Source organism: Styela clava, chromosome 10 (assembly GCF_964204865.1).
Source record: "Styela clava chromosome 10, kaStyClav1.hap1.2, whole genome shotgun sequence".
In the NCBI taxonomy this organism is placed as follows: Eukaryota; Metazoa; Chordata; class Ascidiacea; order Stolidobranchia; family Styelidae; genus Styela; species Styela clava.
Genome location: NC_135259.1, coordinates 2,611,311 through 2,637,149, shown reverse-complemented (window position 1 = coordinate 2,637,149; position 25,839 = coordinate 2,611,311). Strand labels below are relative to the sequence as shown.

Genomic DNA, 25,839 nt, shown 5'->3' with positions numbered 1-25,839 from the left:
ATTACATTTTGTATTTTCAAATAAGGCCGAAGAAAAATTGCGCATGGCCACTAATCCTTCAGTTGAAAGCACTCATATCCCAATGTGTATAATATATAACAGACTGAGTTTGCATTGCAGCGATGAAATCATTCTATCCTTTTCCAATGTTGTGAATACAATGAAAGGGGAAATGTCAGGTCATAATCGGCAGACTAGGTCCTAATTACCAGAAAACAAAGAATGGATATATTTGTGAGCTTGTAATTGTAAAGTATATGAAAAATCACTGTTTTTTGCCAATGCTATAAATGATTCTTACTGTATGCACAGCATGCGATACTGCAAAAGAATTTTGGTCATGTTTCCTCATATTTCCTTCAGGTTGCAGTATATATATACCCATATTTTTTATTCTAATGCGCGGTCCGGTAAGCGAAAAAATCATTGTTTTGATTCCGCCCGTCTGGGTGATTTATTGGTAGATGTATATCTGCAATTAAGAGTTTCGAATTGGATTTTCACTCGAATTTGTATGACCAAATGAGTGTTGATGTATTTTAGTATCTCACGAGTAGGGGAAGGTGGGGCACGTTGGGACATGGGGCACAGTGGAAAATCAGCTCTCGCACTGATACTATATCCGCAATCCTGTTCGCGGTTCGATGTTTCAATCCGCCCTTTGGTGAGTTACAACGTCCCCGCGAACGGACAACGGACGGGTAGAGCGGCGCAAGCTATGAGGTGAAATTGGTTTTGGGAGGTTGAAACTAAAATTTCACCGTTTCAGTTTTTTCTTTTTTCTACTGTAGCCTTCCCAACATGACAAACCACCGTCTGATATTTTTCAGCTTTAGTCCACTGTAAAATATTCATAACGTTGGCGAGTGGATGTGCCTTCCGAATTTCGCCGTGGGATAGTCTGAAAATATTTGTTTCCTATGGGGAACAATGGACCTGGGTTCAGTGGGACATACCCTACAGGGCACAATTCGACAGTGTTTGATACAATAAGTGCTTAGAGAACTAGAGATGAGTTATATTTTGTGTAGTATTATGGTTTCTTTCGACCCATGGCCCAATATGGAATATATTCGAGAATCAATAATATTTCCACATTTAGATTCCCGGAAGGAAATAATCAGTTTTATTTGGAAAATTTTTTGTCCAAATATCTGAACTATTCCAGTTGAACATTGATTTAAAAAATATTAAATCTTCAAATTTGGAGTATCTCTGTTCTTTAGACGATTATGCTGATTAAGTGCTTATTTTTAAGGGCATACTTCGTTGAATTTTGGCAGACTGACCCATTGTGCCCCAGAGTCTGTTCGAATGTGCCCCACAAGTGGGGTACAGTGGAACACTTGACAGACGATTTTCAAAGCATTTTGGTAATAAAATGTGTGTCGCAAGGAAATTTCTTAGTCGCTGAATAAAAACTACATTTACCCCTCTATGCATTAGTCCCGCCAACTTAAGTGAATATGCTGAATTAACGGCTCAAAATATGCAAAAGAAAAAAAGTGTTCCAACCTTCCCCACTTTCCCCTATTTATTGCGGCGCTCGTAACTGTTTGTAACTGTATTCGCAGGTTTGTTCATAGGAATGGGATGACGTCCCATGGAATGGGACAACACACATTAATTTTACATAAGGGACAAGTGGGACACGATGTCTGTAAGATACCCATTTTTGTGCTCCGAATATATGTGTACCAAGATGGCGCATAAGCTGAACAAAGTATGTGTGCCAAGTTAGGGTTTCGGTGGTACGTCATCTTGGTACACATACTTCCGGAGTGCCCCCATTTTTATAAAAGATTAGTGGAGCGACAGTAGTGTTTATTTAGGATGGACGGTTTGGTGACTCGTTATAAACTCTGTTATAATCTCTGTAGGCCACATTTTATCAGATTTACGTGTAAAATGAAAATAAAGGAAATGGTTCAAGACTCACCCGGATTAACAACAGTCAATGAGCATGAAATTGATAATTTGCTGAATGAGCAGAGTGACTCAGGAATGGAATAAGAACGTCATAATGATTTATAATTGCCGTAGTGGACCTATGGATCGTTTTGTTATTATCTTTCTGTTCTTATTCTTGCACTTGTTCTTGTTATTGGAATTTTTCTTCCTATCTTCATGAAAAAAATCACCTTTCTCTTTAATTACTGTACCAATTACTTTGAAATTTTCAGTGAGATCTTACTTTTATTCATTCCTAAAATTTCTATGAAACTAATACAGGTACTGGTAATTCACCGTGGCCGTTCAGGCTTGTTCAGGAAACTGTATGATTTTTGGGGAATTTATGATAAAACATTTCTTTGTGGATTTTGTGTCCATATATTTGAGAATTGCTCTCTCGTTAGTGATATAATATGTCTGAATATTTATAGTTAACAAATATTTCGTCGTTTATCAGGTCTCTTTGTACATGTAGTTCTGTTCAGTAGAAGGTAAACTTGAATTTAACAATTTTTATTGAATAGTATTTCTATGAGAACCCCACGGGATGGGGACAGGCATAAATCACAATGGGATGGGACAGAAAAAAAGGTCCCACGGACAAGCCTTTTTATTAGGCCCGAAACCAGCTGCAAAAGGCTATTTTATTCATTACCAAAATCCATTACAGTCTTAACCAGAAAGAACTGAGATTTCTCTTCTCAATCGTGTTAACTTTGTAGTAAATTGATCATCGAAGTTCTTATAATAAATGAGATGGTTAAATTTTGATATTTAAAAAAAAGGCGTGAAATAGCCAACAAACAAATGGAATGTAGTTAACTTTAAACCATATGCCAATAAATAACTATTAATAAAACTACTTTTTATTCAAGAAACAAATACAAATAATAGTAAGATGTTTTAGACTTTCATAACATAAAATAGTCATTTCCCATCAATGAGCTCAAATTAAATTTGAAAAAATAGACTGAAGGACTTTTTGATTGGCACAACAATCAAGCTTTACAGTACAAATTTTCAACAGTATACCGATGGTCTTCGAATATGAAAAAAACGACTTTGATGACCTGCAGATCATTAAATGCGATCGTCAAACCGCCATACGGTCCGCATTTTTTTATTTTTAGTGACGTCATCGCTCAAACTCTGAAAACTAATCATATATAGCCCACAGATTTTTTTTGAAATGAATAAAAGCGATAGCCTTCTAGCCACAAAAAAGAACAACAACAATAATAACAACAACCACAAAAATAAAAATAATAACACTAACAACAACAATTTAACAAAACAATCCAAAGGTCCACTTCGTCTTCGTGTAATAATAAATCAATAGATAGCAATTCGGTATAAAAACTTCTCATTTGCATTTGGAAAATGAAACCGTTACGGTTTCGTTTGCAGTGATTTGAATACACAGGATAAAGAAACGTATAATCAGATTTGACAGAAGAGATTCCAACTAATATCGAACAAAGAAATATTTCTAAGGTGAATTATAAAGGATGTAATGAATCATTGCTTTCCTCTGCAATGTGTATCGACATAAAGCATGCATGACTGCGAAAATCAACGGTATGGGGCACTGTTATAATACGCTTGCCACCGTACCTTCGATTAGCCTGCGCAGGTTGGCCCGTTTGAATTCCGCTGTTCAACGCCATTGCGCCATTGACCAATTCGAACTAAAAATCCTATACCAATATTATACAATATTTACAAATAAATAATTACAAAATTAAATCAATTACAATAAGTAACTAATCTTAAATATTTCTGCCCGTAGAAGAAACAAATTCGATAACAGTTTCAATAATGTAAATGTTATTGAGAACTTCTTCCAAAGTCAGTTTCAATTCAAGTTTTATGGCTTTGCGAGTGACTGGAGGTCATGAATCATGATTATATTGCTGACAATGCCGTAGGTAGTGGGCTACGGTCTCAGGTACAAAACACCGTTTGCAATATCCGATACATCGTTAACGATTCACGATTTTTTTTTCTATAATCACCAACAGTGTATATTGCATGCTGTATTTATCAATTAGCTCAAAAGAAGTATAGAATGTATTACGAGAAATAAAAGGTCCATGTTAAAATATAAAAAATTTTCTACTATATCTTAACTTTCTATTGTACCATGTGGATTGATTAGGTATATGTATATTTGTAACAATATTTTTTAAGATACACTAGTAGAATAACATGTCTCTGATAGTGATAAATGGATTGATTTTCATTAAACGGGAGTTCCAGAATAAATTCTCCTTTAACAAGGATGTGAGGACCTCCAGACGTATGTGCACCAAGATGACGTACAACCTGAACCCTAACCAGGTACACATAGTATGTTCAGGTTGTGCGCCATTTTGGTGCACATACTTCGGGAGCGCCGGATGTGAAATATAGATTCTTTAAATATTTAAGTTCAGCAAGTTTCCACTTTCCAAACTTTGGTATTACCTATTGAAAAAAAAACACCCATTTTTTTGTTCTATTGTAAAGCTATAACATCAATCATGTCTATCCTATGATTCCCATCCAACATTATTGAAAATGATATAAGGCACTAAAGGCATATTTAATGACATTATCTCTCTGGCATGAAAATAGGTAAATATGTAAAACTGTCTAGAACAGTCGCGGGCCACACTATTATTTTTGTTTTGTCCGCGGGCCACAATAGTGCCAAGAATAGGTAAACCGTGTAATACAAAACAAACAGTTTTATTGTCCAAACACATTGATCATTATTCGTCATTTATCAAGCTAAAACATGCAAAAACAGCCAAAAAACTCACTAAAACGTGCAAAAATCTCACTATATCTATATTTAGTGTAAGACTCCAAACTCTTCATAACGGAGAAAGTGCCCTAAGGAAAAAATGCCGTTTTCGATTGTCACTGACAAAACTCGCAGACATATTAAGCAAGCATTGTAGTATTTCCACTCCCATATTCAGTCAAAAATATGTTTGAATTAGTCAGTCTTATTTTCAAGTCATTTTTAAAAAATAACTTACAAATACCCGCAGAATGATTGATTAGTGAATTTTATTAAGTTTGAGATACAGGAGGGTAATTACTATATTTTCTGACATTTGCCATAGACAGCTTAGTCTGGTTGCAAAAAAAACAGCAGGAATTATATTGTTCGGCCATTACATTATTATTTAGTTATCAGGCATAGCCAACCCATGCCAATAGATTCTTCATTCAACTTTTAGTTTTCTATGAAGCATATTTTGTTGGCATATATCTCCGACCAAAAATGAAAAGCCAGTTGATAATTTAGACTAACTAATCACAATATTCATCTTCGCTAATTGCCTCAGCTAGTCATAACACGAGTCAATTCAGTGATATTAGTGATGTATCAATGTGTCAAAGAGTTTTCTGGTTATTTTTATGACAAACCAACACTAAATTGTTTTTTGTTTACCCTCGTGCAAATGCGACGCGGGCCACATATATTGAAGCGGCGGGCCACAAGTGGCCCGTGGGCCTGGGTTTGGACCACCCTGGTGTAGAAGCTCTTTTTTTTAATGATTTCATAAAAATAAAATCCAAAACAAGCATATCATATTACAAATGTACAACATATTCACATATTAACGATTCGTGATAAAACATGTTCACCAACAATACTTCTATAGCTACACCTAGGTCCGGGTCTCGTCGACCGTTGATTGGTCGAGTGACGTGTTAACGTGTTTCGATTTTGGCCGTGTTTACTAGATTGCACTCGACTGGGGATCTCTCGCGACACGCATCTAAACTGCAACAGCAAGCTTCTGCTTCAAACTAAGTTAAGTCTTTTACTGTCATACCTACGTTTACTGGAACTTCTATATCGATTTTACCGTTATCGTTTTAATGGAAGAATATAATAAACGAGAATATCGGTCAGAGACCGAAGACTTATCGATCGAAAGTTAGGGGATCCCCCAAAACAGAAACTGCGGTTTCGATTCGAAAAATTCTGCAAACCCGAACTGGATTGTTTTGATTAGTTTTCAGCCAATATCAGAAATGTAGGAAACAATAGCCAACTCCCCATGTCGTCGAAATACTACTCGAGGAAATACTTTTATGAAGAATTCTGCAAATCCGAACTGGATTGTTTCGATTAGTTTCCAGCCAATAGCCTATTTCTGTATTTACCAATCCTATAGTTTGTGTTAAATACAACGGCGCTAACCCAGGTTGCGACGGCTATTCAAACACAGCCTAGCGATATTTTGGTGAGGAATTCTGCAACCCCGAACCTGATTTAGGGATATGAACATTGCTTAAACTTTAAGGAGTAATTATAAGTAACGAGATACGATCTCGCGGCGTGTAGATTGTTTTGATTAGTTTTCAGCCAATATCAGAAATGTAGGAAACAATAGCCAACTCCCCATGTCGTCGAAATACTACTCGAGGAAATACTTTTATGAAGAATTCTGCAAATCCGAACTGGATTGTTTCGATTAGTTTCCAGCCAATAGCCTATTTCTGTATTTACCAATCCTATAGTTTGTGTTAAATACAACGGCGCTAACCCAGGTTGCGACGGCTATTCAAACACAGCCTAGCGATATTTTGGTGAGGAATTCTGCAACCCCGAACCTGATTTAGGGATATGGACATTGCTTAAACTTTAAGGAGTAATTATAAGTAACGAGATACGATCTCGCGGCGTGTATCCTTCGCTCTGACTCAATAGTGTGGAAAATTTCTCGAAGGAAACTTGCGCATCGCGACGACGTCAAAGTTACAAGAGAGATATAGACAAGGCTCAAAGATTAATCACGAGATACGATCTAGCGGTGTGTATTCTTCGCTCTGACTCACTAGCGTGAAAACTTGCGCATCTGATACGCACACACACATTCAGCGCGTCTCGAAAATCTCTCGATTTGTGAAAATCCAGATCTCTTCATCACTAATTAATTAATAACTCGCTAATTATACGACATAATTCATCCAAAATCAATAGGCTTCTGGTCCGAGATATGATGAATGCACATGCAAAATTTCGAGCAGATTCAACCACGCCTTCGTGAAATATCACATGCATCTAACAGACAGACATACACACATACAGACAAATACCTATCAATATACTTACCGATCTTAAGATCGATAAGTAACAACCATGACAGCCCATATGCAAACTTGTCAGTTATCATTTAGCAGAGGCAGAGTTTACAACGCCAACTACAGAAATCAAAGATCCAATGCTCGAACGGCTTTCTGGTATCGTCAACGTTATGGAAATCTATCACGCGTATTGATAATAACGCCATAACGGATTGTCTCAATACCTTTTCATCGCTTCTCAACTATTCCGCATTTAAAAACAAGTTAGTAGCGACAAATGCTTATTTGTTCCAGCCTAAATTTTGATCAACTTTTTCATGTTTTTGTTATTTTCCCCTATGAAGTAATGACAAAATGAATATATCTCCATTAACCTATAACAATTGATATTAGTTGGCTAATTTGCAAAATTCATATGATATTTATCACTTGAAACTCTCCTCCCCAATCCGTAAAATTAGATGTTAAAACCTTGGGTGTCGCTGCTCGATAACCAGTTTTGATTTCCGGCGGCTTCCAAACATCCCTATAGTCACCACCTCACGTAGGAATTGTTGGAAACGAAATAGTGGATAATCTGGCGAAAGCAGCAATCAACACACCTTCCCCACTGACGCAATGCTCCCACTTTCCGCCTCAGAAGCAAAATCTTATTATAATACATTGGCTCGAGAAAATGGAATACGGAATATGTAAATAGCGATTCAGCAAGCTAATGCTTTTTATCCTATTGTAATCGATTTGTTTCAGTCTTATAAGTTTGGAGTATTCATTATTCCACCAATGGGTTTATGGCTTTAAATATGGTTTCGTTTTGAGCATAGACATTAGCTACCGTAACAAGCGAATTTCTCACAAAACTCTTCAACGTCTTTAGATATTATTCCATCTGACATATAAGTATTGAAAAGTTGGCTAAATTTATTCCAGTTCTGTCTTTTGAATGTCCAAATTGGTTTGAATTGATCTGTTATTTACATCCTAATATCAACAGATGTTGTAATTACGTAATTATTGATCGTTTCCGATTAGTCCGTCTGATACACGAGTGACGCACCCAGGTGCAATATTAGCACTGGCGAGTGAGAGTTCTGATAGCGAACTCAAATTATTAACATTGAGATGGATATTCAATTATGTTGGACAATTATTCAGAACGACATAAGAATGAAGGTCAATCAACTTAGTAACTATATTTATAAAGTGCTTCTCTGTATATATATCACCACACCACGTTGTAGATAGAAGCCTTTCAAAAAAATTACTAGTGGTAGCATGGGGTGTGATATTCAAGAAAACAATTTTATTTTTTTCCTTTTGCTAACTACTGCCATGGGGAGAGGTAAATTTTTCATGTACCCTATTTGACCCTCGTTGCAGTCACGGAAAATGACACAATATCTCTAAAATGCTTGTATTATAAAAAAAATCTTCTCTTAGGCAGCAATGTCAAGCGAAACATGTATTAAGTATAAAATAAACAATCATGATCATTAAAAACCACTTTTGTACATTTTGTCTTGCCTAAAATGTCCAAACAAGATTCAAAAGTAATTGAAATTATTTCAAAACGATATTTTCAGCAATACGTTGATCGAAAATAATCTAAAATTGATAATGCAATACGATTTGAATATCAGAAATTAGAAGAAATTGAAAATAATAATCACGAAGTGAATTCTATTGATGAAATTTCCCAAAACAGTTTTGATATACACCACATTTTGCACGCTTTATATACTGATTTTCATCTAACATCCCATTTTTCCGTTACGCATTCTATTGGCTCAAACAAGAGGTCAATGCCCGAATTTATCGAAATGAGCATCCAGCGATGGAAGAGGACTAATGGCAGCTCTTTTTGGTGTTTATAGGTGATCACTATCAATACTTGGTCGACCACGCCGAAATCCCAATTTGGCCCCCATGCACGGACATGTATCGATTTTATTGCAAAAATCTCTTATTGGAAGCGGTGGCAATTCAGCAACTAGTCTACTTGCTTAGAAGAGGAAGTTGGCTGAATTTTAACAATCAAAATTCTGAAACTGATTATAATCATTATCAATGGCTATAGGACAAGACCCAGATTTTTTTGGATGGCTGAATTCTAGAATAACTGAGTAATTAAGTCATGTACTTCGAAATTTTGTCTTAACAACCCACGAATTGCATTGATCGATATAAGAATGTTAATAATATCAACATTTGCAAAAATTGTATTCAGTGGTATTATATCTTATTATTTGACAACAAAAATGTGTTTATTACACAGTCAATGTACTGATGCCTGTTTACCGTGAATTACCTCAGCTTAGACGTTGCTCTGACGGTATTTAAACAAATATAAATGTGAGTGAATAATCTTACAGTTGACTTCATAATAAAGTCTTGTTGGCAGCTACTGGGAATTTTACCGTATGAAGCGAGAAGGGAAGATGAGATTGTATGTAGGTGAGGAGTTACTAAGTATACAAAAGTTCAAAAATATGTATAAATACGGTTTGTGTTTGCGTTGTTCAACATAGTAATCTTTCGAATCATAATATGAGATGGAAAATGTGAATTACAACATGCTTTGTCTGCAACGTCTTTTACATTTCTCATCCACGATAATAAGATCCTGTTGTACAAGCTGACAATTTTCACACGAATCGCCTTGCAATGTGTTCTACATCCTCAGTTTTACGTCACATTATATTATTATTTGGTATAGTAGATTTTTTGATCTGCTAATTATAGTTTGTTCTGTCACTTTCTGTTACCCTAAAGTAGGGATCGCGTTATAGAAAATCGATTTTCTCTTTGTTTCCCGAAAAAATAACATTAGTAACCATTTTTTTCTAGCCTACTGAATTTCAGATACCGTTAGAATCAGCACTGGAAATGTATTTTTTAATACTGTCAGAGTCCGCGTTTCCATTTCCCAATGGTTGGAGCAAATAGAGTAATAATGATGAATAATGTTACTGACTGCTAATAGTTTCAGTCTGTATTAGGATTTGTATCATGCAAAATAAATATGATAATTAAGTCCGAAATTTGGTGTTCGATCAATTATTTTGTCTCGAGCTGTGACAATTTCTATCATGGAGCACTGTTAATTGCGATTCAAAGAATGGAGCGTTGTACTTGGTGTTCTTTTGGCTTGAGAAAATGTTTTTGAATTAGGTTTCATCTCATATCAGCTTCAAGCTGTAACTTGAACATCCGAAAGCCTATATTAACTTATAGAGTGTATAGTTTTAAAACGATGCATTTGATTTGTCAAATACTCCCATTGACTTTTGTTTGGTAAGTATATTTGTTTAATGGCTAAACAACAAACATTGTTGCTAATGTTTTAACGTCGCCAACATGGAGTGCTGTATAGAGCCGCGCTGTATTCTTGGTATGATACTTTAGGAAAATGAATGTTATCTTTTGTAGCGAATGTTGGAATTTAATGTCATTTGAACCTTTGTGTTATTAGTATTTTAAATGAATAGAAACTAGGTTATTTTAGCATGTGTCCCTAATGTTGATTCATTCGCGGAGAGACGTTATGCAGTGCCGCACTGTATGTTGAAAAAATTGAATTCCTGCCTCTACGAGAATTAGGAATAATAGTGTTTTTCATGTTTCTTGAGCTCCGGTTCTGATTTGGGATTGCAACAATACACTTGTATTATGGTTTCAGTGCATATTTCTTTATATTTGTATTTGGATCAATTCAATTCGACTGTGAAACTTCACATTATACGAACATTAGGCAACACTCTCTCTGTGTGCTTATTTGACCTCTAAATAGGTCAGTCGGGGTTTGCTCCTCTAAATTACCTTTAATAGTATTGGGGAAAGAACACACAGAAAATAGGGCCCAACTTTCCCTCGATTCCAGCAAGAAATGTTGAATGATAATGTGTATGATATTAAATTTTGCGTTCATAAAAACAAACATGCAGTTGACGTCTTTGACCAAAAATTTTCTGGTTAGTTTGGTCATATCAGCATGGTTATCATATACCACAACAGGCATTTTGTTTGTCCCAGTGCGCGTCATATAAATATGGTTTTGAATATAGTAACATTCGTACAACTTTGATAAATATTTGATAACATATATATGTTAAGAGAAAGAATTTCATCTGTATTGCATGAACCATTGTATGCGTGAGAGATTTTCATTAAAGTGAAAGTGATTTCAAAGAATAAACGGGGATCCCGAAGTATGCGAACCAAGATGGCGGACATCGGAATGTAATATGTGTACTAGGTTAGGGTTAGGCCATAATTTTAGCTATAAATACTACGGGAGGCTCTTGGCTAGTTTTCGAACTGATAATAGGACTAAAATAAGGAAAATTGGAAAAAAATTATCGCCTAACCCTAACCTGTTACCCAGGTCACGTTCCGATGTCCGCCATCTTGGTTCGCATACTTCGGGAGCATCGAATAAACATCATACAAGAAACACCCAATTTTGATGGGTAAATACACCGACCACTCACATTTTTTCATGTAATTAAAAATGATTTATCCAAATAGTTACAGTGAAGTTGCATAAACCAACACAGAAGAGAAAGAATATACCTCATAAGACCACTGCATTTCCATGAACCGAAAACAAACCTGTCAATATTTTTCGAAATCTGTTTAAATATTAATAAAAGCGCTTAAGTGAACACGGACAGCAAAGATATTTGATGCTACCTAATATTATTACAGTGCTGAAGTTTTGACATGCTGCGAAAGAGTGAACCAATACTAATGCGTCCTGTACCGTTGTTTTGGGCGATCGCTTTTCCGTTCCGTTATATTAATCTAAACGTAATGGTTGATAGACTTCGGGTTCTGAAAATTTTGATCTTAATTTTGACAATTAAAAAGCAGCTCTTGCATCAGTTGAAAGATTTTTCCATATATATCGTCGTCAGCGTGATAGCAAATGTCCCGAATTAGAACGTCCACAAAATCGTTGATCAACGTTGGTTTGAAGTTAAGTTATTTAAAGTAAAACGGCAAGTTATGTATTAGATTCACGTACTTCTCTCGAATCTCTGTCCTGTACTGCCATCTGTACTATAATATTTACACTGTGCTTGGTATGGATGAGTAATAGAAGAGCTATTGCACTTTAATTATTTATCTTCGGTGTTGAAAATACTTTACATATAAATGAACATCCATTGATACTGTAATATTATTTGCAAACAAAATTTTCGAGCAACCGACACACAGTGAATTCGTTTCAGCGTCATAGAGTTTTGCCCTCGACATCGAATGACAAATCTCCTAAAGTGGAATCAAAATATTTCTGCCAAGCTTCAGATAATGAGGTATATTTGTATATTCATTGATTTTAGTAATTGGTGAATTCGTTATAAAAAATAATTGTAAGCACTATATTTTAGCTACAACTATAGATTACATCATGAAATTCAAGATGACCGCCATACGTGAAAATCTTCCTGTTTAAGGAATAATATGTTCGATCAGCTTCGATATCAACCACGTTCGACGTGATAAAAGCCCTGGTGATTTTAGACAGCGAACTGAAAATATTCTATACTCACATCCCATCCATCATTTTAGTGAAAGATCAACGGTGGAAACCAATATTGTAGATGTTCATGCTGATCTGACAATGATTTTAGATACGTTGTAATCTCAATTTTCAGATACATTTTAATATTGTAATATTGTAACGTTTGATTTAATGAACATTCTTCACCTCATCACTTCCGTGATAGCATTTAAAATGTCACCTTTAAAACATTTAAAAAAAAACGATCAATATATATGTATACTTCGCTAGAGTCAAGTTAACGCAGCTTATCTGCATTGAATTGCGTTAAATGTAGATGGATGGATCATCAACCGCTTCACTGCATCATTAAAATAAGCATTCCAGTATACATTCACAAACAAGTCATGCATAGATCATGTTGGATGCGAACCGGGTGACGCGACAAGAGTGATCGTTGGTTGTTAAATAACAAGTGTAAACAAAATTGATTTCGATCTCATTCAAATAATCTGAAAATTACGGAAAATCAGTAATAACACCGACGATACACATCGATGAGATTAAACCAAGAAAGAAGATTCAGTAAACAATATACCCGGCTTATCACTAGGACCCAGGGGCGGATTAACCAGTAAACAATATAAGCACGTGCTTAGGGCACCAAGCAAAGGGGGGCACCACAAAAAATTTTTATAACAGAATTTTCAATAGTTCATCGGTATTTAATAAAATATTACGAGTTGAAAAGACAACTCAGACTTGTTCGTATTTTCTTTTCCTCGAGCATCATATTAAGCTTCTCGATCAATGTTTGGAGGTTTGCGAACTATCTTTAAAAAATCGTGTACATCAATGGACCTTTCCCCGACCTTTGACCCCCGAAAAATTCTTCCTATACTTTACAATTGCAAAATTCTCGGGGCTTATTTTAAGAGTGGTTTCGCGAGTTGGCCCCTGTAAAATGGGGTATTTGTTGAGACCATCATTATGTTTCATGGCGTACAATAATCACCTTTTTATAAGTACCGGTAAGGAATTTTAGCCTAGTCTAACACAGCTATTTTTACACCAATTTTTCATTTACTGCAATTTAATTAAGACTTATAAAAAGACATGGTGATCATTTAATTATCTGATTTATACTCAAATTCACGAAACACAACTGAAAACTAACGAATAGAGATAAAAACGCGAAAACGAGATAATGTTTACAACCATGCCTGAAAATCTGTCTGAGTGAGATAAGTGTCTGAGCGGATGCGAAAAGAGTGCATTGTTACGTCATTTTTTGCATCTTGTTGATTGGCCAATTACTCGAAGCCAACAAGGAGGTTGATGCTCGGGGAAAGGTACATTAGTGATGAACGCTGAAACTTACTTGTCGAAAGTTTGGTGTAGCGACATCATCAAAATTAAAAATGGCGCACTATGTGGCGGTTCCGCGATCGCATTTCAGCAATCTAGAGGTCAGCGAAGTTGGGGAGTTTTCTGGTAAGGTAGACTAGACTAATAAGTACTGGTAAAATTTTAAACTGCAGTTTGTACTCGGTTCATCTGGTATTTCGATTCACGTTGAGACTTGACGCATGAGTCTTAATCGTGACAATTCCCAGAATATATGGAAATCATATTCTGCTAAGCCAGTTGATGCAAACCTAGGCAGCTAGACTACTTATATTGCAGATAAAATGCAAGAGCTGGAATTCGTTTTATGTTATTGTTTTGGAATGAACTTTTACAGAATTTTCACAGAGTAAGTCAAGTTCTGCAAAGTGAGAATGTAGACTTACAAACATGCGCGCATCTGTATGCATCATTACGAGGCCAGCTGTGCATTCCACGAGATGAATTTGAACGCTATGAAGCGCTCACGCTACCACTGCAACCAAATGTCTCTTCATCTGCTGAGAAGGAAAGGTATTCGCAGGGTTGTCAAAAGCTTATTGATGCTTATACAGAAGATTTCAACAGTAATTTCTCAGCTGAGCTTCAGCAGTTTCATTTATATGTGCTCCATAAATTCAATGACACAGGAAAAAAAATCAAGATTCAGTCATGCTGAACTTTACAAAATTCTTGTAGAATATAACATTGAGTGCGCCTTTCCAAATGTAGACACTAGCTTTCGAATATTTTTAACATTAATGATCACAAATTGTTCAGCAGAACGTTCATTTTCTTAGCTGAAGTATATTAAAAACCCCTACAGAACAACTATGAAACAAGACAGACTAGAATACTAGATGCTTTATCTCTGTTGAGTATGGAGGCAGATGTGCTACATAAGCTTAGTTTTGAGTATCTAATCAAAGACTTTGCAGCTGAAAAAATTAGGAAAAAACTTTTTGAAAGTAAGTGAAAGACTTCTGTCTTTTCAAATGTTAGTGGTGCCTTTGTAATGTCAGTGGCGTAGTATCTAGTATGGAGAGAGACTTGTTTTGATAATATGAGAAAATTTATCAGAATCAAATTCAAATAAATGTACCGAAAAACATCGTTTGCTTCCTGACTGTTGGTATTGTTTTATTTCAACTTCATCTTTTCAAAATTTTGTGTTGTTCATTATTTAATGTAAAAGATGTATAATGTAAGAATAAGATTGGTTTTGGGAATATGAGCAAAATTTCACAGTCAAAAAATCGTAAGAAAACCTAAAAATGTTCGTAGAAGTTGTATTTTTTTACTGTTGGTTGTGAGTATTTTTGATGGTTAATACACTTAATTATATGTATTTTAAAAGACACATATGGGGGCACCAAAGCCTCCAGTGCTTAGGGCACCAAAGGGGCTTAGTCCGCCCCTGCTAGGACCGGTATCTGCACACGCGCACCTGAATATGCTTGATACCCTCATGAATTATGGGTTCTATAATCAACGACGTGAATGATATACGTCGTTATATATGAATGTACATGATTGATATTTGATTTAAACTCAATCCTACATATAGCAGTATTAAATTATTTTGAATCAGAATATTTCTAAGACAAATACAATATTCATGAAAAAATGTGGAATTAGAGAAAATTTGTAGCATTGCATTCCAGAATGCGACACAATAAATAATGTAATCAGAATTGTTGACGGTCGCCCTAATGGGATTTATGAGCCAAATGTTTCAGCACGTCCTCTGTGTTACATGACAAAGGAAATTAGGAGGTCACCCTGGCAAATTTTACGCATTCTCAACAATTAGATTAGATACGATTCTTACCTGAATTACTAAAGAAAGCAACTGATGAAACACCTAAATAAAACGATGATCTATTGAGCAAGTTCAGTATGCGCAAATAATAAATTTTATCTCTTAACAGACTTATGAAAATATATTTCACCTAAGTACTTTGACCAGGACTCGAATTATTGAAACACGCAGGCTCGCGAACGCAGCTCACAAGATAAATCGCAGCCTTTCCAATTATTTGAGTATAGCAGCTTAAGTGGAAGGGTAATTGTGCGCAATAATAACAAACTTCTAACTTTCTCGATTGGCAGTCGCAGCATCATATTTATCAATGATTAATGAGTTCAGTCATGTTACACAATATCAACACAATATTTCGCTTAGGAAAAACGCATCGCACTAGGAGCAAATAAAAGCTTTTGCAATGCTTTGAAACCAGCTTTGGTGATTTCTATTGCATAGTTAAATGCGTAATCTTTTACTGTGATTTCTGCATAATCTAGGATTTTCGAGTTTGTTTCTAATTTTGTCTTTGCTAAGTGCGCTTATTGTACTTTGTGTTAGTGAGAATCATAACGTGTTTCTAATTTGATGGCGTTTTACGTTGTTACGCAGACGTTGCAAACGTATCGACGCAGCATTATTGCGACATAGTCCTGTTTCTCGATTAATACCGGGAATTCTAAATTATCGCCACGCTGCTTCGATGAGTTGGCACCTTCTGTCTTGTATCCAGTGTAATCTATTGCGCTAGGAGTTGTTTATCGTGTTTAATATTGGGTTTACTATTTGCGGATAGGATAAACGATTCGGGTTGAAATTATTAATTGGGTTTAAAATCAAGGGTTCATACTGGAGTTGTAATATAATGTAGGGATACAGGCTAGGGTTGTATTATAGTCCAAATAGAATAATAACTGTTGTTCTTTATATTTAGTCACATAAGTTAAGTTGTATTTACTTTGGATTATAAATTGTTGAATTGGGTTGCCTGGAGATCCTAAACATTCGGTATGTAAATATTGTTTTATCTTGTATGATTTATTCTGTATTTTAGTATTGTGAATACTATTTTATCCTATGTGATTCAATCTGTACATAATTGTGACATATGGTTATCTGCTAATTGATGTGAATTGTTATTGCTTGTAAAAATGGTAATGCTGTTATATTTGATTAATTGTGCCATATAAGCTATTTAGTTTCATCTATTATTCTGGCAGAAAACCGTTCCATTAACAACGTTCCTTTACGTTCTTCATACCCGGTATCAAGATTTACGTTACGTTCCATTAACAACGTTCCGTTTCCGGTACCCGGCAAGTTCTATTTTCCTGATTCATGTTTGAGATTTGATTTGAAGTGTCTGTTGATTGGTATTAAAGATATTCACCGATTTCAAGTTGAATTATATTGGGGCAGCACTTGAAAGGCACAGAAGAATCTGGCGGCACTTTAACCGCTGTTTACAGACTTTAATTGCTTGAAAGCACGGACTAGTTGTAACAATTAACCGATATAGGTTTGTGGTCAGGACTGGGGTATTGGGACGCGTTTTTGAAGTCTCCAATCTCTTAATGTGTGTGAGAAGTAACCAGGCTACATAGAATCGAGCGCAACATTAAAGTTTTCGAATGTAGGAAAACTGAAGTTTTCTATTTCGAAATCAAACCAGAGTATTGTAAGCAGCAATTGAAAGATATCAAACTTTTCAATTGATCCTAGAGTGAGTGAAGAAAGTCACTTAAATATCGAAATGGCTTCAAAACCAGTTTCACAAGAAGAACTGGAACGTTTATTGGCTGATCTGAATGGTCAGTATAGATCAGCAGAAGAATTGATGTTGAATCCAAGAAATAAGGAGATTCTACACTCCCAAGTAAAAGAAATAGATGCAATGTTTGAGGAGTATTCTAAAGCTTATGAAATACATGTTGCAGAACTGCCAGAAGATGAAGAGGCTCAAAGAGTAGCTAAAGAATCTTTCCAGAGAGAAAGTTATGGATATGAAGAGTTCAAAGCACATGTTGAAGAGTGGCTTTCCAGACAAGAAAGCACACAAATCGTTGAGAATCCTCATCAAAACCACAATCTATAGCTAGTAGAAAATCATCTAATATGTCAAGACCTCGATCTGCAAGGACAGCATCGAGTTATAAAAGTACAAGTTCCAGTTACAAGAGAACTGAGGCAATAGCTGTCAGAGAACTTGCAAAATTGAAAATGAAGCAACTGTCAGAGTTGGAACAGGCTGAACGAAATACTGAAGAAATAAACCAGCAAGCTGAGGAAATGAATCAGCGAGCTGAAGAAAAGAAGCGAAAAGCTCAAGAAATAAAATCAGCATCAGAGAGAGAAATAAGGCGATTACAAGCTATACACGAATATCAAGCCGCATGTGTAGAGGCTGAAGTGTGGGAAAGAAGCTCTAATCGCAATGAAGAAGTCCAGTTTCAATAAATAGAATCTTGACCACCGATAGCACAATTGGTAGAATGTGAAGCAGCACAAGCTGAAGTAGACACATCCCAAGTTGGTCAAACCAATTGTATCGTGCCTCCTAGAGAGCCACAAATTAGATTAACCCTGGATCCGGTTCAGGAAGTGATTACGGAAGAGTTGAATCCCGTTAATCAACAATCTCAACCTAGACAAGGTGAAATGAGACAGGTCAATTTGGTGAGTCCTGTTGAATTACATAATATGCCACCACAAGATGTTGGCTCAATTCTTGCTACTATGACATCTACAATGCGTGACATGGTAGATTTACCTAAACCAGAATTACTTTCGTTTCATGGTTCTCATGAAGAATATACAAGATTCATGAATAGTTTCAAGATAAATATTGAGAACAAGATTTCAGATGACAATCTGAGATTGACTTACTTGCAACAGTTTTGCAAAGGTAAAGCAAGAGAATTGATTCGTCAATGTTCTGTATTCCTACAGAAGGATTGACTTTAGCAAAGAGACTTCTAAGAGAAGCTTACGGAAGACCATTGTTGATTGCCAGAACTTATATGGAAGAGTTGGTACATGGTTCAATATTGAAACCAGATGATCGAGATAGTCTTCTGGATCTTTCTCATAAAATGGAAGAATGTTACCTAACACTGTCGCATTGGAAGCAATATTCGGATCTAAATAATTTTGACAATATTGCTCAACTTTCATGTAGATTACCCCTGAAGTACCATAATAAATGGGAAGAAGAGGCAGCAGATTATGAGAATAGTAACATTGAACTAAAATTTGAACATCTTTTAAAGTTTGTCAAGAAAGCAGCAATTACGGCACAATCATCGATGGGCAAAGCTATGAGAGCCCATAAAGAGAGGGAAAAGGCTAAACACCCTCAAAAGAAGAGAATTCATGCAAATTCCACTTCAACAAGTGGTGATGGCAAACCTGAACAATCTACCGAGAGAGAAGGTACATTTGTGAGAAATAGATACAGATGTGTTATCTGTTTAAAAGATCATTTTCTTATTCGTTGTCCAGAGTTTGAAAGAAAATCTCAGTTGAACGCGAGGCTACAATTCGTGAATTTCATATTTGCAGAAACTGTTTATACATTGGTCATATGGCACGGCAATGTCGTAAGAATCCTGCATGTACTGAGAGAGGATGTGGTGGCAGACATCATAGAATGCTTCATCGAAGTGTTGCAGATACTAAGCGAAAAGAGCAAAGTACAAGTTCCGCTACTCAAACTGCTACATCGGGATCAACCTTAACGAACTATACCAGAAATTCAGCTGGAGTCTTCTTGAATATAGTTCCAGTGAAAGTATCCTCACCTCAAGGTAGAGAAATTGAAGTATACTGTTTTTGTCTATGTGATAAAAGATTGATGGAACTTTTAGAGATGGATGGTGAACCAATGAGTTATTCCATTACTACTGTAAACACACCGAATCCACAGAAACAAGATGGATTCGCTCTTGACTTACCTGTTAAACCACTGAAAGGGGAAGGTTGTGTGACATTACATCGTGTGCTCACTGTGGATGAAATTCCGACAGTACCGAATAAATTACCTAAAAGGATTGAATTACAAAGGCATGAATATCTCGAGGGTATTTAATTTCCAAAATTACCAGATGAAAGAGTGATGCTCATGATTGGCGTGAATGTACCTGAAGTATTCTGGGTAAAAGATGAAAGGCGTGGTACTACAAATGAACCAGTTGCAAAAAGAAGTATTCTTGGTTGGTCACTGGTTGGGCCTGCCTTTAATAAAGCTTCTCGGAATGAAAGTTTTCATGTACAAGTAAATCTTGCTGAAGTGAAAAGAGAAGATCAACGACAAATTAGAGAGATGTGGGAAACAGATTTCAAATATATATCATTGACTCCCACACCAACATTGTCAAGAGAAGATAAGTATGCATTACAACTGATGGAAGATAATATAAAGATGGTGGATGGACATTACCAATCTCCGTTACCATGGAAACCGGGATGTCCTGAATTTCCTAATAATCTTGATACAGTTATGAGAAGAACCAACAATTTGGGAAAACGCTTGTTGAGGAATGATGTTTTAAGGGACAAATATTGCAGTACCATTGCTGAATTTATAAAGAAAGGATGGGCAAGGAAAATTCCTGCTGCTGAATTTGAAGCACCCATTGGTAAGGCGTGGTATCTTCCTCATCAACCCGTTACATCAGAACATAAACCTGGTAAAGTACGCCTGGTATTTGATGCAGGTGCAAGATATTTGAACACGTCACTGAATGATCAATTACTGCAAGGTCCAGATAAATGGATTGTTATCTGTTTTGCTACGTTTCAGAATGTACAAATATGGTATAACTGCAGATATAGAAGCTATGTTCTTACAAGCTTGTGTAACGCCTAGGGATGTTGATGTATTGAGATTCCTATTTTGGCCTGATGGAGATTTGACAAAAACTCCTGTCGATCATCAGATGTTAGTGCATTGTTTTGGAAATACATCAAGTCCATTTTGTGCAAATTACTGTTTAAGGAGAACTGCAGAGGATTTTGGAAAAGACTTTCCATCAGATATAAGTGACAATATTAAAGATAATTCATATATAGATGACTTCCTACTTGGAGCAGATTGTATATCCGAAGGGAAGAGAATTGTCAAGCAAACCTCAGAACTTACTGAATGTGGAGGTTTTCATTTAAACAAATGGAGGAGTAATTCAGAAGAAATTATTTCTTGTGTTCCAAAAAAGGATAGAGCACAAATTCAAGCAAACGTAAATTTAGACCCAAATCGTTTTGAACGAGTTTTGGGAGTTGTGTGGTTCGTGATAGAAGATTGCTTTGGATTTAATACCAAGCTGAAGACAAAACCTGCTACGAAAAGAGGAGTTCTAGCAATTCTTAGTTCCGTATTTGATCCGATGGGTATTGTATCACCTGTGATATTGCAAGCAAGACTTATATTCCAAGAGTTATGTCGTCGACAATTGGGATGGGATGAAACTATCGGAGAAAATGAACAAATAGCATGGGAAAGCTGGACTAAAGCAATTCCAGAATTATCAGAAGTCAAATTACCAAGATACAATAAACCGAATTTATTTGGGGTTATTGTTTCACAAGAATTACATCATTTTGGCGATGCATCACAAGTTGCCTATGGCAGGGATGGCCAATACCGAATAGTTCACTATTTCGAATACATTCGAAATTATTATTTTCGAATATGAAATTTCGAATACTTCGAAAATAAAATCCAGTAATAGAATCCAAGTGTATGAAGGAATTTTCATACAATAAACAATGGAATAACTTCTATCTACAACCTGGCTATATTACCAGGCATTTCATGTTTGCAGATTATTGCGATATATATTTTATATAACATGAGTCGTGTTATTAATTAACAGAATTAAAATAATACGACAAGGCACTTTAGATAGTGGTATCGGTGATGGATTTGAATGCTTGCGCAACACAAAATCATCCTAGTAAAACGCCCAAAATTGTCGGAAGTCGCAAAGTCGGAAAAATAATTTATACTTTATAATACATTCAAGTCCACAAATCGCCGTTGTATTTTTGAGTTATAATAGTTTTAATATTTTGTAAATACGAATCCGAAATTAATTATAATTGGGCAGTTTACCACACATTTCATGCCCACAAATACCCGTGGTATTTGGTATTAATACTTTCATTATCGATACTTTTGACCATCATTATCAAAATTATTTGCCAGAAAGCGGGTGAAAGTATTTTTCTGATAAATCAACTTGTTTCCCAACTTGTGACAATTTATTGGATATCGTAACAATTACGGCTATGAATACCGTATTTCCCGGCTAATAAGTCTACATGGCAAATAGGACGATGTATATTTTTAGCACTCAAAAAAAGGGGGTTTTCCATATAGGCCTCCAAGAAGACGGGTAGAAAAATTGTTCCCTGTTGTTCAGTTATGCTAATATGCGCTAATAATAATGTTTAGAACCAGATCACGTTCGTTTAGTAGAATCATACTCACAGAATTAACTATTTTTAACAATAAAGCGGTAATTTTAAGTTAAAAATCACAATCATTTTGAACAATCTATAATTTTATTGGGTCAGAACAGAACCAGATCGTGTTTGTTTGGTAGAACCATACTCACGGAATTATCTATTCTCAACAATGAAGCGGTAAATTTAAATTATAAAGCGGCAATCATTTTGGACAACCTATCAACCCGAATGTTGAAATAATTTTGGAATGTGATAAGTACCACGCGAAAAATAAAAGAATTAGGAAATAATTTATTACGTCCACGGGTTATTTCACAGCTGTGTTTCATGTCCCTGTCGTTTTCTGCTGAATCGGCAAAACCAAAGGGTCGTAAATCACTTACTTTATCTCTGTGGCCGTGTTTTCTCTTTTAAGTAACGATAACCGGCCTACGATTAAATATCATGATTGGCAGACCCATAGGAACCAAATATAAGGTTAACACAAATTATGCTTGAGAAGACTAATGCGAAAAATAAGCAGGCCACATAGAAATAAAATAAACATACTTTCTCAATAAGGCGCCCCTCCCCCCCAAAAATCAAGCCCAAATTGGGTCTAAAAAAGCGACTTATTAGCCGGGAAATACGGTGATTGTCGATTTTTCGACTAATGGAAATGATTTTGTGAATTAAAAGACGAATGTCGGCAATGTCCACCAACGCAAACGTGCAAATGTGTCGCAACACTATGCGACGTACATTCGCGCTGAATATAAACAATCAAAATGCCGATTCTATTTCATCGTCATTACAATACGTGAGAAAGCGTAAAAAGTCGTTTGAAGATTCCGGTAAAATGAAACACCGTGTTTACGGCGAAAAGTGACTACTATTCGTAATTATTCGGAAATGAGCCGAAAAGGTATTCGAATACTTTGATATTCGAATAATTTCGAATATTCGATTCGTTTTGGACAACCCTGGCCTATGGATTAGTTTCATATTTGAGGTTATCAGATGAAAACGGTCAAATACACTGTTCATTTTTACTTGGAAAATCAAGATTGTGTCCTATCAAGACAATATGTTCACTTCCACGGCTGGAAATTACTGCTGCTGCGCTTTGTGTGCGAGTGGATATGTTTTTAAGACGTCAATTAAAATTTGAGAAGAAGTCTATATTCTGGAGTGATAGCACAGCTACTATCCAATCACTTTACAATTCGTCGAAAAGATTTCCTACTTTCATAGCTAACCGATTAGCAAAAATTGAAGAAGGTTCAGAGCCACATCAATGGCATTATGTTCCAAGTGAATTGAACCCAGCGGATTATGCATCCCGTGGAATGACAGCAAAGAAATTGATTGCAAAGAAATCATGGTTACAAGGACCAGAATTTCTCTACCAGAATGAAGAGAACTGGCCACAAATGCCAGTTAAATTACCACATTTACCATTGGAATTTATTCAGAAAAAGCCAATGAATGTCCTAATTAATCTAGTGACAGAGAATGAACCATTGGACAAGTTCATCAACTATTATTCTTCATGGTATAAGTTGAAGAAAGCTACGGCATGGATTATCAGATTCAAAATTTATTTACAAGCTAAACCAACTGTTCAAAAAGGTAAATTGCAAACAGAAGAGTTCGGAAGATCCGAAAATGAGCTGATAAATTATTTACAAAATAGTGAGTTGAATAAAGTTATTGCAAAGTTACAAAATTCTGATGTACAAGGAAAAAGTGTGCTTAGAAATTTGAAAATTGCACCTTCAATGCAAAAGTTGAATCCTGTTTTAATTAATGGAATATTGAGAGTGGGTGGAAGATTGCAAAACGCACCCATAGAATTCGATTTGAAACATCCAATAATACTGCCAAGTAACCATCATATCACACAGTTGATTGTCAGAGAATACCATAAAAGTTCACATCATTGTGGAGCAAGTCATACATGGAATTTGCTGAGACAGAAGTTCTGGATTATCAATGGAGCTGTTGTTGTAAAGCGAAATATTTGTAATTGCATTTTTTTGCAAAAAGAGAAATGCTTCGATGGGTAAGCAATTTATGGCTGACCTACCTAAAGAGCGTGTGACACCAGATCAACCACCATTCACATGTGTTGGAGTTGACAACTTCGGACCGTTGTTGGTGAAGCAAGGAAGAAGTTCTGTGAAGAGATGGGGCTTGATAATAACCTGTGCAACAACTAGAGCAGTGCATTTGGAAATTGTGCATAGTATGGATGTCAATTCATTTATTAATGGATTAAGAAGATTCATTGCCAGAAGAGGCAAGATGTCAACCATTATTTGTGATAATGGGAGCAATTTTACAGCTGGAAATAAAGTGTTGAAGAAAGAAATTCAAATTTGGAATTCCAGTAAAATGGGAGAATTTTGCAGACAAAGTGATATCATATTCAAGTTCAATCCTCCCACAGCTTCACACTTTGGAGGTTTCTATGAAAGACTCATCAGATCAACAAGGAAGATATTGACTGCTTTATTGCATGATCAATTGGTTACTGATGAAGCGTTGTCTACTATATTTTGTGAAGTTGAAAGTCAATTGAATTCAAGACCACTTACACCTATTAGTATGGATCCTTTGGATGAAGAACCACTTTCACCAAATCATTTATTGTTGCTGAAGCATAAAGCAAATTTACCACCAGGAATATTTGACAAGAAAGATTGTTATGCGAGAAGAAGATGGCGTCAAATACAATATTTGGCTGACCAATTCTGGATAAGATGGTCCAGAGAAGTACTTGTCAATCTACAAGCTCGACATAAATGGTTGAAGAAGGAAGACAATTTCAAAGTCAATGATCTTGTGTTACTGGTTGACAACACAATACCAAGAGGGAAGTGGTTGACTGGCAGAATTATGGAAGTTATACCAGACAAATTTGGAGCTGTCAGACAAGTGACTGTCAAAACTTCTCATGGGTTTTTAAGAAGACCAATAGCAAAACTTTGTATGATTCAGCGAGCTGATGAGTAATTCATTGTTAGTCGTATTACTTATTTGTGACGATTCTCACTTTTTCTTTTTTGAATTGTAAGATGTATTCTCTTCGTTCCTACATCTGGGGCGGGGAATGTTAGCGAGAATCATAACGTGTTTCTAATTTGATGACGTTTTACGTTGTTACGCAGACGTTGCAAACGTATCGACGCAGCATTATTGCGACATAGTCCTGTTTCTCGATTAATCCCGGGAATTCTAAATTATCCCCACGCTGCTTCGATGAGTTGGCACCTTCTGTCTTGTATCCAGTGTAATCTATTGCGCTAGGAGTTGTTTATCGTGTTTAATATTGGGTTTACTATTTGCGGATAGGATAAACGATTCGGGTTGAAATTATTAATTGGGTTAAAATCAAGGGTTCATACTGGAGTTGTAATATAATGTAGGGATACAGGCTAGGGTTGTATTATAGCCCAAATAGAATAATACCTGTTGTTCTTTATATTTAGTCACATAAGTTAAGTTGTATTTACTTTGGATTATAAATTGTTGAATTGAGTTGCCTGGAGATCCTAAACATTCGGTATGTAAATATTGTTTTATCTTGTATGATTTATTCTGTATTTTAGTATTGTGAATACTATTTTATCCTATGTGATTTAATCTG

The 25,839-nt window shown here is 35.8% G+C and overlaps 2 protein-coding genes and 1 long non-coding RNA gene across 3 annotated transcripts; all 3 read left to right on the top strand.

Annotated features, from left to right (window-relative positions):
* The first annotated feature begins 16,394 nt into the window (after window positions 1-16,394).
* Window positions 16,395-17,133, top strand: LOC144428009 (uncharacterized). Its single transcript, XR_013478014.1, has 2 exons — window positions 16,395-16,748; window positions 16,961-17,133. It is a non-coding gene; the product is annotated as an uncharacterized LOC144428009 (long non-coding RNA).
* A 2,721-nt stretch (window positions 17,134-19,854) lies between these two features.
* Window positions 19,855-24,256, top strand: LOC144428217 (uncharacterized). Its single transcript, XM_078117136.1, has 3 exons — window positions 19,855-20,524; window positions 20,568-21,355; window positions 23,270-24,256. The coding sequence occupies exons 1-3, from the start codon at window positions 19,855-19,857 to the stop codon at window positions 24,254-24,256; spliced, it is 2,445 nt and encodes an 814-aa protein (XP_077973262.1).
* A 7-nt stretch (window positions 24,257-24,263) lies between these two features.
* On the top strand, window positions 24,264-25,205 carry LOC144428216 (uncharacterized). Its single transcript, XM_078117134.1, has one exon. The coding sequence runs from the start codon at window positions 24,264-24,266 to the stop codon at window positions 25,203-25,205; it is 942 nt and encodes a 313-aa protein (XP_077973260.1).
* Window positions 25,206-25,839: the final 634 nt, after the last annotated feature.